This window comes from Phyllostomus hastatus, unplaced genomic scaffold, assembly GCF_019186645.2.
Source record: "Phyllostomus hastatus isolate PE091 unplaced genomic scaffold, TTU_PhHast_1.1 phas_contig_16, whole genome shotgun sequence".
NCBI classification, from domain to species: Eukaryota; Metazoa; Chordata; class Mammalia; order Chiroptera; family Phyllostomidae; genus Phyllostomus; species Phyllostomus hastatus.
The window spans coordinates 10,180,981-10,195,718 of record NW_025333643.1 but is presented as its reverse complement, the minus strand read 5'-3'; the positions used below and the strand labels follow the sequence as shown (position 1 = coordinate 10,195,718).

The 14,738-nt window shown below is 38.9% G+C and overlaps 1 protein-coding gene across 4 annotated transcripts in view; it reads left to right on the top strand.

The window, feature by feature from the left end:
- SFMBT1 (Scm like with four mbt domains 1) overlaps positions 1-14,738 on the top strand; it is a 115,868-nt gene extending 101,130 nt beyond the window's left edge. For all 4 annotated transcript variants that reach the window (XM_045832466.1, XM_045832463.1, XM_045832464.1 and 1 more), the window contains 7 exons: positions 876-1,015; positions 5,762-5,871; positions 6,811-6,986; positions 11,099-11,277; positions 11,458-11,703; positions 12,817-12,945; positions 14,075-14,738. In XM_045832466.1, coding sequence (XP_045688422.1) covers positions 876-1,015; positions 5,762-5,871; positions 6,811-6,986; positions 11,099-11,277; positions 11,458-11,703; positions 12,817-12,945; positions 14,075-14,215 — 1,121 coding nt within the window. In that variant the 3' untranslated portion in view covers positions 14,216-14,738. The remainder of the gene's footprint in view (positions 1-875; positions 1,016-5,761; positions 5,872-6,810; positions 6,987-11,098; positions 11,278-11,457; positions 11,704-12,816; positions 12,946-14,074) is intronic.

Genomic DNA, 14,738 nt, shown 5'->3' with positions numbered 1-14,738 from the left:
TTAATCCTGAAAAGCAGGATCTGGGTGGTAGAGTTCAACTGGAGAAATGGACGTGCTGACCACCGTGCTAAGATTACATTTTAGGTGAACATTATGTACTTCAGGGTCCTGTCAACAGTGGGCAGTGTATACATATCTCCTTTCCTTAACATCGGTTAACAGTAACCATCAGAATAGCTTCTCTCTGCTTGATATGAAAATGAAGATGTTTTAGTGTCTTTGAATTTTTTGTATTCAGCAGCTGAATTGCTAACCACAATGAGGGGATTTTAAAAACGTTATATTGGAGTGCAGTGTTCATATAGAAAAATAGTTGAAAAGAGGGGTCTCTAGGCCCAGTTATACCCCATAGTAATTGAAGAACTTAGAGGTATGATCATGCGTAATTTCAGCCCTCTGAGAAATCCCAGAAATAGAAGGGCACCCACATCACTGAAGACTGCCATCATACTACTTTGGTGGTTTTAAGAGGAAAAGCTGTGATTCTAGATAGTATTCACCCATCACTCCCTAGAAATAGTCCAGAGTAGATTATTGAATAGTTGTTTGTTAGGAGTCATCATGGGTTCTGGAAGTAAATCTTCCATTTTCTTTATCAGTAGAAGTATATGGCTCTGGAACAGCGTCACATTAACCTGTAGGAGTTAACCTACATGTAATTCAGAATGTTGTCTTATTTCAGCAGAGTGATAAGCTCCATAATAGAGTTGTAAATATTTTAAGGGATCTCTCAGGTGACATGTTAAGCTTCAAAATATGTAATTTCTAACTTTATATAATAGTCAGTATGCTTGTTTTTCCCCCCAGCAGTCCAACTTTGGAAATGGGTCGGAAGATGACTGTATTCTGAATATTTGTTTCTCTTCATTTTCCAGTTATGATTAATGGAAAATATTGCTGTCCAAAGATATACTTCAACCACCGTTGCTTCTCAGGGCCATACCTTAACAAAGGACGAATTGCTGAGCTGCCTCAATGTGTAGGACCTGGGAACTGTGTTCTAGTCCTCAGAGAGGTAAGGTTCTGGCCTAGAGCAAAGAACTTGGAAATTTTACAGAAGTCTTATAGACTCATTCATACAAGGGTCTATCTGTATGCCATGGATATGACAACTCTAGGTTTTATTATAAGTGATTAACTTTTTTCATATACAATAAACTGGACACAATTATTTATGGCTCTAGGGAACATTTTTTTCTAAGCAGTTTTTTACATAGCAGGCTCACTTCTGTCTGCATAGCAAGGTCTTCTGTCAGAGACTACATGAGAATTGCAAGAGTGTATGAGAGACTTCTAGTCAAGATGGCAGCATAGGCAGACATGGCTCGAATCTTTGCACAACCACATCAAAATTACAACTAGAGAGGAGTTCCAGTCAAGATGTGGGTGTAGGTAGATATGCTTCACTTCCTCACAAAAACAAAAGAAGGATAACAGCCAATTTAAAAACAAAAAACCACCAGAACTGCCAGAAAATCAAATTGTACAGAAGTCTGACAACCATGTAGTTAAAGAAGAAACATTTATCCAGACTGATAAGAGGGGCAGAGATGGGAAGCCAGGGTGGAGAGGATGCACAGCAAGGCGGCAGCTGGTGGATCTGGGCTGGTGAGGCTGCTAGCAGACTAGGCAGTTCCACATTCGTGTGCAGATAAGCTGGGAGGAACAACTAGGGAGCTAGAAAAACTGCGCAACCCAGGGTTCCAGCATGGGGTAATATATTCTCAAAACTGTAGGCTGTAAAAACCTGTGGGGATTGCCGTGGGAGGAGAATCTCCTAGTCTCACAGGAGAATCTGTTGGAGAGGCCCACAGGATCCTAGAATGTACACAAGTCCACCACCCAGAATCAGCACCTGAAAGGGTTCAATCTGCCTGTGGGAAGTGAGAGAAAGTGGGGCGAGAGCTGGGCAAGCTAGCAAGTGTCATTTTCCCCTTTTGGACCCTTCCGCACATACAGTGCCACAATGGAGCTATGTGGGTCAGAAGGAGAAGAGGAAGACCAAGAAATTGAAAACTTACTTGAACAAATAATGAAGGAAAACTTCCCTAATCTTGTGAACGCAACTAGACATGTAAGTCCAGGATGCTCAGGGTTGCAAAGAAATTGGACCCAAGAAGACACACACCAAGGCACATCATAATTACATTAGCCAAGATTAAAGATAAGGAGAGAATTTTAAAAACAGCAAGAGAAAAGGAGATAGTTACCTACAAAGGAGTTCCCATAAGACTATCAGTTGATTTCTCAAAAGAAACCTTACAGGCAAGAAGGGCCTGGAAAGAAGTATTCCAAATCATGAAAGGCAAGGACCTACATCCTTGCCTTACAAGATGACTCTTTCCAGCAAAGCTATCATTTAGAATGGAAGGGCATATAAAGTGCTTCCCAGATAAGGTCAGGTTCAAGGAATTCATCATCACCAAGCCCTTGTCATATGAAATGTTAAAGGGACTTATCTAAGAAAAAGAAGATCAAAACTGTGAATGGCAAAATGTCAACAAACTCACAACTATTTACAACGGAACCTAAAAAAACAAAAACTAAGCAAACAACTAGAACAGGAACAGAATCACAGAAATGGAAATCACATGGAGGGTTATCTGTAAGGAGGGAGAGGGGGAGATTGGGGGGAAAAGTATAGGGAGTAAGAAGCTTAATTGGTAGGCAAAAAATAGACAGGGGGAGGTTAAGAATAGTATAGGAAATGGGGAAGCCAAAGAACTTATATGTACGACCCATGGACATGAACTAGGGGAAGGAATGCTGGTGAGACAGGGATGGTGCAGGGCAGAGGGGGATAAAGGGGAGGAAAAAAATGGGACAATTGTAATAACATAATCAATAAAATAAGAATGCAATGAAAAAAATTACGACTAAAATACAGAACAACTAGCTCAGAACCATCATCAATTGAGTTGAATAGAAGTCTGACAACTATGAAATTAAAGAAACCACATTTATCCAGACTGCTAGGAGGGTACAAACTCAGAACAGGCTGATCCCACATCCATGTGTGATGGATAAAAATTTGGGAGGGATATCTCAGGAGCTAGGAGTCCTAGACCCACACTGGCCCCCCAGCCCAGCATTCTAGTGCCCTGAAGAGAAGTCCCCACAACTTCTGGCTGCAAAAATCAGCAGGGATTGAATTGGTGGAAGAAACTTCTGGAGCCCAAGAGCTCCTCTTAAAGAACCCACACACAGGCTCACTTAGACTCACTCCCTCTGAGCTCCAGCACTGGGGTAGCAGCTTGAAAGGCACTAGTGGTACATAGGGAGAAACTGAAGTGCTTGGCATCAAGGTGAACAGAGGCCATTGCCCATTTGCTAAACCCTTCCACCACAGAGCTGGTAAACTGGTGCCATATCTGAGACTCCATCAACATAGCTAACACTCTTTGACCCACCTTGGAGATTCCCAGAGACTCTGCTCCACCCAAGCTCCTTTTCCGTATGAATGGTTAGTCTTGGCTCATCCTTCACAACTTTCTAAATCCTCTCAAACAAGTTAAGAGCTGGCCTCAGTGAGCCCCAGGCCCAGCACTAGCAGCAGCCAGCCTAAATTCACAGCTTGGCTTCCCTTGGGAAACTCAAGCCCAGCACAAGTAGCAGCCATCTCAGATGGCTTTATAGCTCAGGAAGGGTGGCCCTGGGCAAAACACAGGTGGGGCTGACCTTGGCCTTCACCACCTGGGAAATCCCAGGGACTGCACATCCAATGGACAGCTATGACCATGTTGGAGCACTATCACCCTGCCCCTGCACAGCCAGTTCTCCATGGAGGGTGGAAGCTAGTGGTAAGTGGTCACAGCCAATCCTTGCAGCTGACTGGCCTGGGTAAATCCCTCCCATTGTTCTGCCAACAGCAACCAAGGTTCATCTACAAGAGGAGAGGCACTCAGCCCCCAAGAAGGGCACACCTCAAGTACCCGGCTTGGGTGATAAGGGAGGTTAAGGGACCCTACAGGACACCTGCTACATTAGGCAACACTACCAAGACATGGAGTCAAACAGCTCTACTTAATACATAGAAACAAACATTGGGAGGCTGCCAAAACAAGGAGACAAAGAAACATGGCCCAAATGAAAGAACAGATCAAAACTCCAGAACAAGAGTTAAACAAAATGGAGATAAGCAATTTCAAAGAGGCAGAGCTCAAAACACTGGTTATAAGGATGCTCAGGGAACTTAGTGAGTGCCTCAGCAGCATAAAACAGATCTAGTCAGAAATGAAGGATACACTAATTGAAATAAAGAACAATTTACAGGGAAACTGCAGCAGAGTGGATGAAGCCGAGAATCAAATATATGATTTGGAATGCAAGGAAGCAAAAAACAACTAATCAGAACAATAAGAAGAAAAAAGATTACCAAAAAACAAGGATAGTGTAGCAACCTGTGGGACAACTTCAAGTGATCCAACATTCACCTCATGAGGTGCCAGGAAGAGAAGAGAAAACAAGAAATCAGAAATCTATTAGAAAAAATAGTGACAGAAATCTTCTCTAATTTGGTGAAGGAAATAGACATACAAGTCCAGGAAGCACAGAATCTGAAAAAGATGGATTCAAAGAGGCCCAGTCCAAGACACATCATAATTAAAATGCCAAAGGTTAAAGATAGAGAATCTTAAAAGCAGCAAGAGAAAAGCAGTTAGTTACCTACAGCGGAATTCCCATAAGACTGTCAACTTTGCAGGCTAGAAGGGATTGGCAAGAAATACTCCAAGTCATGAAAAGCAGGGACTTACAGCAAAGATTGCTCCTCCCAACAAAGCTATCTTTTAGAATCAAAGGGCAGATGAAGAGCTTCCCAGACAAGAAAAAACTAAAGGAGTTCATCATTACTAATTCATTATTATTAGAAATGTTAAAGGGACTTATTTAAGAAAAAAAGATCAAAACTATGAACAATAAAATGTCAAAAATATATATCTATCAACAATTGAATCTAATAAACAAACTAAACAAACAAGAACAGAGACAGAATCATGGATATGCAGAGCATTTTGTTGGTTGCCAAATGGGAGGGTGGTGTGGGAGAATGGGTGAAGAGGTAAGGAGATTAAGAAGTGGAAATACGTAGTTACAGAATAGCCATGAGGATGTAAAGGTCATGTAGGGAATGGAGTAGCCAAAGAACTTACACATATGACCCATGGACATGAACAGTGGTGGGGGGATTGCCTGAGGTAGTGGGAATATGAGAATACTCAGTCTATGACTGAGAGGCTGTGTGGCATTAATCTGGACCATCAAAAACTATGCATCTGCTGGACTCGCAGAGCTTCCCAGCAAGGGTGCTGCACTGAAGGTAACAGATGTGGGGACTACTGATTTGTTTAGCCCCTAGGGTGGCAAGGCAGGGTCTGGGGAGGCTGGAGCTTCTGGCTCAGACTACTCCAACATCATGAAAGCTCAGCCATCTACAAAGTGTCCCAAACAAATATAATTATCTGAGTGTACCATGACTGGGAAAGAATTTGGTAGGGTATGCCATAGTAATTTTAAATTCATGTTGTCTATTTGTTTCTGACCATAATGGTTTTGAATATTTAAGAGGGTTTGTTAGTCACTTATTTGTAACTTTAATCAGCTGTCATATCTTCAGTATTATTATTTTGTTAACATTTATTAACTAATTTGACTAGAATTAATCATAAGCATATCATAAATGACATGCTAGGGGATAGCAAGGGTTTAGTGGTCTGTTTTTCTCCTTCCCAACCCATATTTCTGTTTTAAAAATGGAGCACAGGTCCTCACACTACTTATCAATGCAGCTTATAAACCCAGTCGTGTCCTTCGGGAGCTGCAGCTGGACAAAGACTCTGTGTGGCATGGATGTGGGGAAGTCCTAAAAGCCAAGTGAGTAAGCTCCTCTGCCGTTTGTGTATATTCAGCCTTAACAGGTCACAGAATCAGTTCTTCCTTGGATAATATTAGATAACTTAGGTTACCTTGTGCAGTGCTTCTTCAATTATTTGTGGTGAAGGTTTGTTTTGTGTGTGTGTGTTTCCATTCTGTCATGGACAGATATTTTTAGAAGATATGGTAAAAATGAATTACAAGTAGTGTAAAATTTAAAAGGCATAAAATTTAAGAGAAGTTCTTTTTGTTATTAGATATGAGACATAGAATTGATTTTTCAAATTACTGTGAGAGTTCAAAAACATTTACTCTTGTTTTCTGACCTTATCTTGTCAGGGACAGGTGACAGTTGTCAGGTGTTATTGGTCAGCAGACCACACTTTGAGGATCACTGCCCTGGGGTAAAGAAAGACTTAATGAAAGTCACTTTTCATTTAATAGTTAGTGTAGAAGTTATTATTTGAAAACCTTAGTCCTGGCTGGTGTGGCTTGGTAGATTGAGGGCTGGCCCTCGAACCAAAGCATCACCTGTTCAATTCTCAGTCTAGGGCAGATGCCTGAGTTGTGGGTAGGTCCCCAGTAGAGGGTGTGAGAGAGGCAACCACACACTGATGTTTCCCTCTCTTTCTCCCTCTTCCCCTTTCTAAAAAATAAATAAATAAAACCTTTAAAAAAAATTAAAGAAAACCTTAAACTTAGGAACAGAAACCTGGAACCTTATTTTGCTAATTTAAGTAACTCTGGTTTTAGTTGTCATAGTTTATAAATTTAGATTATAAATTTGACTTAAGGACAAAATACATTAACTCCATATAATTTTCAGAGCTCTCAAAATATAAATGACAGTCTTCTCACAAGCAAATATTAATATACTTGATTTTTCTCTGGATAATTACTAGCCCAATAAAGTTGGTCTCTCATGTCTCCTAATGACAGATACAAAGGAAAGAGTTACCGAGCTACTGTTGAAATAGTGAAAACAGCAGATCGGGTGACCGAATTCTGCCGGCAAACCTGTATAAAGCTGGAGTGCTGTCCCAATCTGTTCGGTCCACGGATGGTTCTGGATAAGTGTTCTGAGAACTGCTCTGTACTTACAAAGACCAAATATAGTGAGTCGTGTTTTTCAAATTTGTTAACTTTAGTAGCTCATCATACCTTATACTCTGGAAAGTTTTTATTTTGCACAGAATCACGTAACACAGGTATACAAATTTATTCTGTGAAGGGCCAAATAATAAACACCTTAGGCTGTGGGTCATATAATCTCTGTTTCATATTTTTGTTTTGTTTTATTTTCACATTTAAAAAAATCACTTTTAAAAATCTAAAAACCATTCTTAGCTTGAAAGCCATACCAAACCAGCCATGTGCCAGATTTTGTCAACTTTTATGTATAGCATGTATATAAATTAGCTATTGCAGGAATTAGGTTATGCAAATCATTCATATAATCTACAAGTATTTATTGTATGTCTGCTGTGTACTACCACTGTTCTAGCACTGGGATATAGCAACAGAAAACAAATTTCTGTCCTTGTTGAGTTTACATTTTAATGGGGGAGACAGATAATAAACAAGTGAACAAATATAGGGAGGTAAGTCCTGTGGATAAAAATGAAGCAAGATAAGCAAGCAAAGTAGGAGAGTTAGGACAGCATCTTCCTGACAGGTAACAAACACCCTGAAGGAAGCCAGAGAGCCAGTTGCACAGATTTTCAGGTGAGAATGTTCTGGGTAGTGGGGAACAAGAGCACAGGCCTGAGGCAGGAGTGTGCTTAGTGTCTGTGAGGAGCAGCAAAGAAGCCGAGGTGTTTGAAAGATGTAAATAGTAGGAGAGGAGTAGTTGTGTACCTTGCTCTGAATTGTCATAACAACACCTGTACCTTCGTATTGTTTATCTTCTCTCTTGTGGAACTGCAATAAAAAAGCAAGTCATAGGATGAAATTTCCAACTTGGAACTTTCTAAGGCACTGTTATCCAAACACAAAATTCGGTTCCTACCTTTCCTTAAATCATATAAGCCCTGCTGTTACTTGGGAAAATTAATACAGAGGAGGATTTTACCCTGTTAAATTTGAAAATTGCTTTTAGGGATCTTGAATTCTGTGCCTCTTAAACTTTATCATGCATGCAAATTACCTGAGGATCTTGTTAAATGGAGGTTCTGATTCATCAGGTCTGTGGTTATATGGGCCCAGGTGCCTGCATTTCTAATGGACTCCCAGATGCTACTGATGCTGCTGATCCAAGCTCCACATTTAGCATGATGAGCTTTCTAATCAGTTTAGAAGTTTAGGTTTCTAATCTAATCAATTTGTCATATTTGCATGACAAATCAAAGAAAACTAACCATCTAGTTTCTATTTATATTTATTGGATTGTAAATTCCTAAAGGGCAGAAATTGTCCTAGTTTACTATTGTGTCAGATTCAGTGCTTACTTTAGCAATTTGCCAAAAAATTGCAATTATTAGGTAAGTGAAATATGCTATTCTTGTAAGTGCATATGTAAATATACCACTTTGAGCCTTTGGAAGATATATGGATTTTATTATACTTTTTGTCTGAATTTATTTTTCTTTCTTTTTTTTTCTTTTTTTTAAATATTTTATTTATTTATTTTTAGAGAAGGAAGGGAGGGAGATAGAGAGAGAGAGAGAAACGTCAATGTGCGGTTGCTGGGGGCCGTGGCCTGCAACCCAGGAATGTACCCTGGCTGGGAATCGAACCTGGGACACTTTGGTTCCCAGCCCGCGCTCAATCCACTGAGCCACGCCAGCCAGGGCTGAATTTATTTTTCTTAATGATATAATTGAAATTAGCCTAGATATTAGGAGTCTTTATAATTTTTCCCAATTAGTAATTTGAGTGACATTAAATGGAATTATAGTCATACCTCGGTACTCATTGACTTCAGAACTTGTCAAACCCTGTACTCATCACATTTTGATGAGAAAAACATGTTTCGGCACTTAGTGCTTGTTCAGGACTCATTGCACTTGCTAGAACTTGTGAGTCAAGACAATACCCCGCCCCCGCAAGAGAAAATGCTTCATCATTCAGTGCATGTTGGTTTCAGCACTCGTCATGAGTTTGGGAATGAAATAACAAAGAGTACCGAGGTACCACTTTATATCCTTTAGAATTATTGTTATTCTTTTTTTTTTTTTTGGTAAAAATTACATCATATTTTGATAATACTTTAATGTGTAATTTAGAATATGTTTCCATTTTAGAATTAGCTCTGTATTCTAAAATTTATGTGAAAATGCAAAGGATCTAGACTAACCAAAACAATCCTGAAAAAAAGGAATAAAGTTGGAGGACTTAACTCTCTCTGACTTCAAGTTTTACCATAAAACTGTAGTAATCAAGAGTTGGTTGGGTGTTGATGAAAGTCTAAGTTAGGTAGAGTGATGGGACCGCATAGAGGGCCCAGAAATAGAGCCCCCACATGGGTTAAATTTAACGGGAAAAGAAAGTTCTTTCAACATATGGTACTGTTAAAATTAGATATCCAAATTGAAAAAAAAAAAACTTGGCTCCTACCTCACAGATATGAAAAGGAATTTAAGCTATTTCATAGACAATATAAAAGCTAAAACTATAAAACTTCTAGAAGAAAACAAGGAGGTTATCTTCAAGAGCTTGGGGTAGGCAAGGATTTCATAGAGAACACAATACACCAGCGTAAAGGAAAAATTAATAAGTTAAACATCAAAATTAAAAACTTTTGTTCTTAACACCATTTATAAAAATGAAAAGACAGGCTATAGTCTTAGAGAAAATATTCTTTATATATATATAGATAGATAGGTAGATATAGATATAGATATATATCTACCAAAGAACTCTCCAGAATATACTAAAAAGTCCCACAACTCAATAAAAAGAGAAGTTTTGAAATTAGAGAAAGCTCGTAGTTGTACAATATTGTGAATACACAAAATACTGCTGAATTGTGCAGGGTGGGGCAAAAGTAGGTTTATAGTTGTGAATATGTGAAACAGTTTATTCTTGCATTCTTATTATTGTATTATTTTTCAAATGGAAAAATAATTTTCATATTATATTTCAACTGTAAACCTACTTTTGCTCCACCTTATGTGTTTTTAAATGGTGATTAATTTTATGTTATGTGACTGTTACCTCAATTTTAAAAAAAGAGAAATGAAATGTTCTAAAATTAGATAATGGTGATGGTTGCATAACAGTGAATATGCCAATGACTGCTGAATATGTACCTTTTAAAATGATGGATTTTATGTTATGTGAATTATATCTTAATAAAAATGAAAAACAAAACAATGAATAAAAGACTTGAATAGACATGTTACAGAAAAATATGTGCAAATGGCCAATAAGCGCTTGAAAACATACTCAGCATCATTAGTCATCAGAGAAATGCAAATTTAAACTTACATTGAGAAATTACTGCATATCCACTAGGTTGGCCAAAATGAAAAATAGTGACAATCCCATGCTAGCAAAGATGTAGACACCTACATCTCTCACCCATTGCTGGTGGGAGTACAAAACTAGACAACCCTTTTAGAAAACTGTTTGGCACTTTCTTGAAAAGTTAATCACACATCTATCATATGATCCAGTGATTCCATTTCTAGGTATTTATACAAGGAAAATGAATATATGCCCACTGAAAGCCTTGTACAAGAATAAGAATGTTCATTACAACTTAGTGGCAAAACCTGGAAGCAGCCCAGGTACCCATCAACAGGAGAATAGATAAACTGGTATATTCATACAATGGGATGGTATTCATCAATATGTAGGGATGAACTATTCGAACACACAACAGCAAAGACGAAACTCAAAAACCTTATGCTGGGTGAAAGAAGCCTTGCACTGAAAAGTACCTGCTGAAGGTTTCCAGAGATGAGTCAAGCTAACCTACAGTGATGAAAATCAGAATAATGGTTGCTTTTGGTGAAAGAGAAAGGAACTAGAAAAGGAACCTAGCAACTTTTTAGGTTGATGGAGATGTTCTGTCTTGATGGGAAAGGATTATTTGGGTTTATGCATTGTAATAATCAAACTGTACATTTAAGATCTGCGCAGTTAAGATTATTCCACTGTATGAAATTTAAACTTTAATCAAATACAGTATACCTGTTTTCTGCTCTGCTAATAGAATCTCTTGTGGATTGAAGTGCACAAAAATAATGAAGCTACTTCATTTTTCTTTGTCATTCACATTTAGCACACTATTATGGAAAGAAGAAAAGTAAAAGAATCGGGAGGCCGCCTGGTGGGCATAGTAATTTAGCGTGCGCCCTGAAAAAAGCCAGTAAGAGGAGAAAGAGGCGGAAAAATGTTTTTGTTCATAAGAAGAAACGCCCCTCTGCATCTGTTGATAATACCCCGGCAGGCTCTCCCCAGGTATGAGATCTGATGTGCCTGTAAAGTCTAGAAGCCAGATTTCACTGCTTTACAATACAGACACAGGAAGAATGTGTGCAGATCTTTGTAAGTCAGATCTCTGGCCAATAGAAGATGGTTTCATGGCCCCAGAACTGGTTTGTCCTGAATTTCAATGAGCCTTGTTTCCTTTTCCTCTAGGGAAGTGGGGGTGAAGATGAGGATGACCCAGATGAAGGAGATGACGATTCCCTAAGTGAGGGCAGTACTTCTGAGCAGCAGGACGAACTACAGGAAGAGTCAGAGATGTCAGAAAAAAAGTCATGTTCCTCTTCTCCTACCCAAAGTGAGATATCTGCATCACTGCCTCCAGACAGACAAAGGAGAAAAAGAGAGCTGTGCACTTTTTCGTTTTCTGATGATGAAAATAAGCCTCCTTCACCAAAGGTACCTATTTTTAAAATACACTTTTTTTTTTCTCTCTAGAACTTCCCTCTAGAGTACAATTTATAAATGATGTTGGCATTCTACTTATTTCAATGCAGGCTTCAGTTGAACTTTGAGTCTCCTTTTAAATGATTCCGTTCAGTGATTTACTTGTGTTTCAGGGATTATTTGGAAATAACTTTATCCGGAGGAAGGTCTCAGAATGGCTGCTTTTCCTAAGTAAAAGAATGTTTCATTGCTAGTTTATTTTGTAGCCTGTCATTTAGTTCAGGGAAAACTCCCTTTTAAATATTTTTCATAATGTGTATGGTTTTATGGAAATATAATGCTTTTATAGAAATAAAGTATCCTTTTGATTCTGGGTAAGCCGTCTTGTTTAGTATATTTAACATATACTTGTCTGCATGTTATATAACATTACACATTAAAGAATAGGAGTTAATGTTTTAAAACTGGGTTGCTTTTTTTTTTTAGATTTTATTTATTTTGAGAGAGAGGAAGGGGGGGTGGGGAGGGAGAGAGAGAGAGAGAGGGAGAGAGGGAGAGGGAAAGAGAGACATCGAGAGAGACATCAATCAATGTGCCGTTGCTGGGGCCATGGCCTGCAACCTAGGCATGTGCCCTGACTGGGAATTGAACCTGCGATGCCTGGTTCACAGCCCGCGCTCAATCCACTGAGCTACGCCAGCCAGGGCTGGGTTGCTTTTTAAATATAGTCTATGAACAGAACCAACAAATGATTTCTCCTGATAATTTAGCTAATCCTTTCATTGGAAATATCATCCCATTCACTTTAGCACCTACCAGAGACAGTTGAAATAGACCAAGGCACGAAAAGGAGATTTAAGAACTATTTTTTTCTGTTATATTGTCCAAATGATTTCTGCTGAAACTTTAAGGTAAAATGTTCCCCATTGATATTTCTAATTATAGAAAACAAACATTTCCTGCATATACCTAGTGTATATAGCCTTGCCATCTTTGCTGGGAAAAATCACATCCTCAAAGCACTTTAAATCCTGCCTTGAGGGGATATGAATTTAAATAGAGAGACTTTTTAAGAATATAATAGCTCTTACACCATTTGGTTTGATTTTGTTGTGGGGAATGAAGGAAATAAGGATTGAAGTTTCTGAAAGGCTGCACCTGGACAGTAACCCCCTGAAGTGGAGTGTCGCAGACGTGGTGCGGTTCATCAGGTCCACCGACTGTGCTCCCTTAGCGAGAATATTCCTAGACCAGGTAACCACCAAGACCTTTAATTCTTAGTAACATGTTTCTTTAGCAAAGGATTGTGGGTGTAATAGCAATTTATGTACAAGTCTCAGGAAAAATGTTAATATACAAAAGAAAAAATTATTTTAGTTCTGTTTTTAGGAGTACTATGTGAAAAAGTTATCTGACTTCTGCCATAGTTGAAGCAGATTATCACTGCATTCCCATTTTTCCTAAGAATTTCTATCAGTCAAATATATAAATGGCTTAAAATTAAGTATACCATGATTAATTATCCCCCTCTTTTCCAAAATAACAATTTGCCCATTTCTTTTTTTTTTCTTTTTTTTTTAAGATTTTATTTATTTTTAGAGAAGGAAGGGAGGGAGGGGGGGAGAGAGAGAGAGAGGGAGGGAGGGAGGGAGGGAGGAAGAGAGGGAGAGAGGGAGGGAGAAACATCAATTTGCGGTTGTCGGGGGTTATGGCCTGCAACCCAGGCATGTACCCTGGCTGGGAATCGAACCTGCGACACTTTGGTTTGCAGCCCGAGCTCAATCCACTGAGCTATGCCAGCCAGGGTCCAATTTGCCCATTTCAAAAAAATTAAATCTGTAATGTGTTAGGCTCTGGAGTGGCAATCAATTTTAAGGCAGGTTTTCTGAAACACAGATGTCTGTGGCCTTAAATAAATATTGAAATAGAATTTATTTTGATAATTGAGGAGGTTCAAAAATGAACGTCTTCAAAGAACTTACTTGGGCTTTTTTATGAATACTACAGATCAGGACATTGAAGTTTATAGTTAACACTTTCAGATTTAGAAAGAGTCCTCTAAAAACATGTTTTTGGGGTTTTGTGTTTTTTTTGGCACATTTAATTGCCACTTACAAGGCTAGTCAGTTTACTAAATTTCAACTGAGCAGAAACTGTAGAATGTATTCTTATCCTTGGTAAAACTTGGTTGTTAATTCTGAAGATTCATTAGTATGGAGGACTATGAGAGACAGCTAAAAGGAAATGTGTGCTACTTATTCAAAAGGGAAAAGTAATGAAGGAAAGCACAGGGACACTGATTTTGACAAAACCAGAGTGAATCATGATTGAGCTGTCATTCACATGCACATCATAGATAATTTGTATTTTTGTGCTTTAACAGGAAATTGATGGGCAGGCCTTGCTGCTCCTCACCCTTCCCACCGTTCAAGAGTGCATGGACTTAAAATTAGGCCCTGCCATCAAACTTTGTCATCACATAGAGAGAATCAAGTTTGCTTTTTATGAGCAGTTTGCCAACTAAGAAGGACAACCAAAGTGAGCTGTATCTTTGAAGCACAAATGCAGCAAATCCTTCGCCTGCTCTGTTAGTGGAGCTGAAATAGTGCTGGGGCTCTGGGCCCTGCAGGTGTGGACTTGCTCTCTTTGCACTTTCAGGGAAGGAGGACCCACGGTGAGGAAGCAAAAACTGCACAGAGGTGGCTCTTCTGCCAGTGGAAATGTAGGCGTCTCTCATTCAGCAGATTGCAGTTTTTAAAACACAAAGGTTGTGAAGAAAAGACTCACATAAGAAGAAGCATTTCCAGTGGTGTGACCTAAACAAAGAATAATCTGGGCTGCTGGAAAGTACCCTTTTGGTTGTTTCCTTTTTGTTCTGTACCTTCCCATTGTAGATTGAACTTTGTTCTCTGCTTTCTCTTTCTTGGAAAGAGAGGACATAGCTTTAAGTCAGCACTGATTTGGGACCGTGCCTAAGGCAAATCAGTGCTTCATTGTCATTGTGTTTCTGAGCTTTTTAAAATTAAAACAGTTCCTTTTGGGGATGA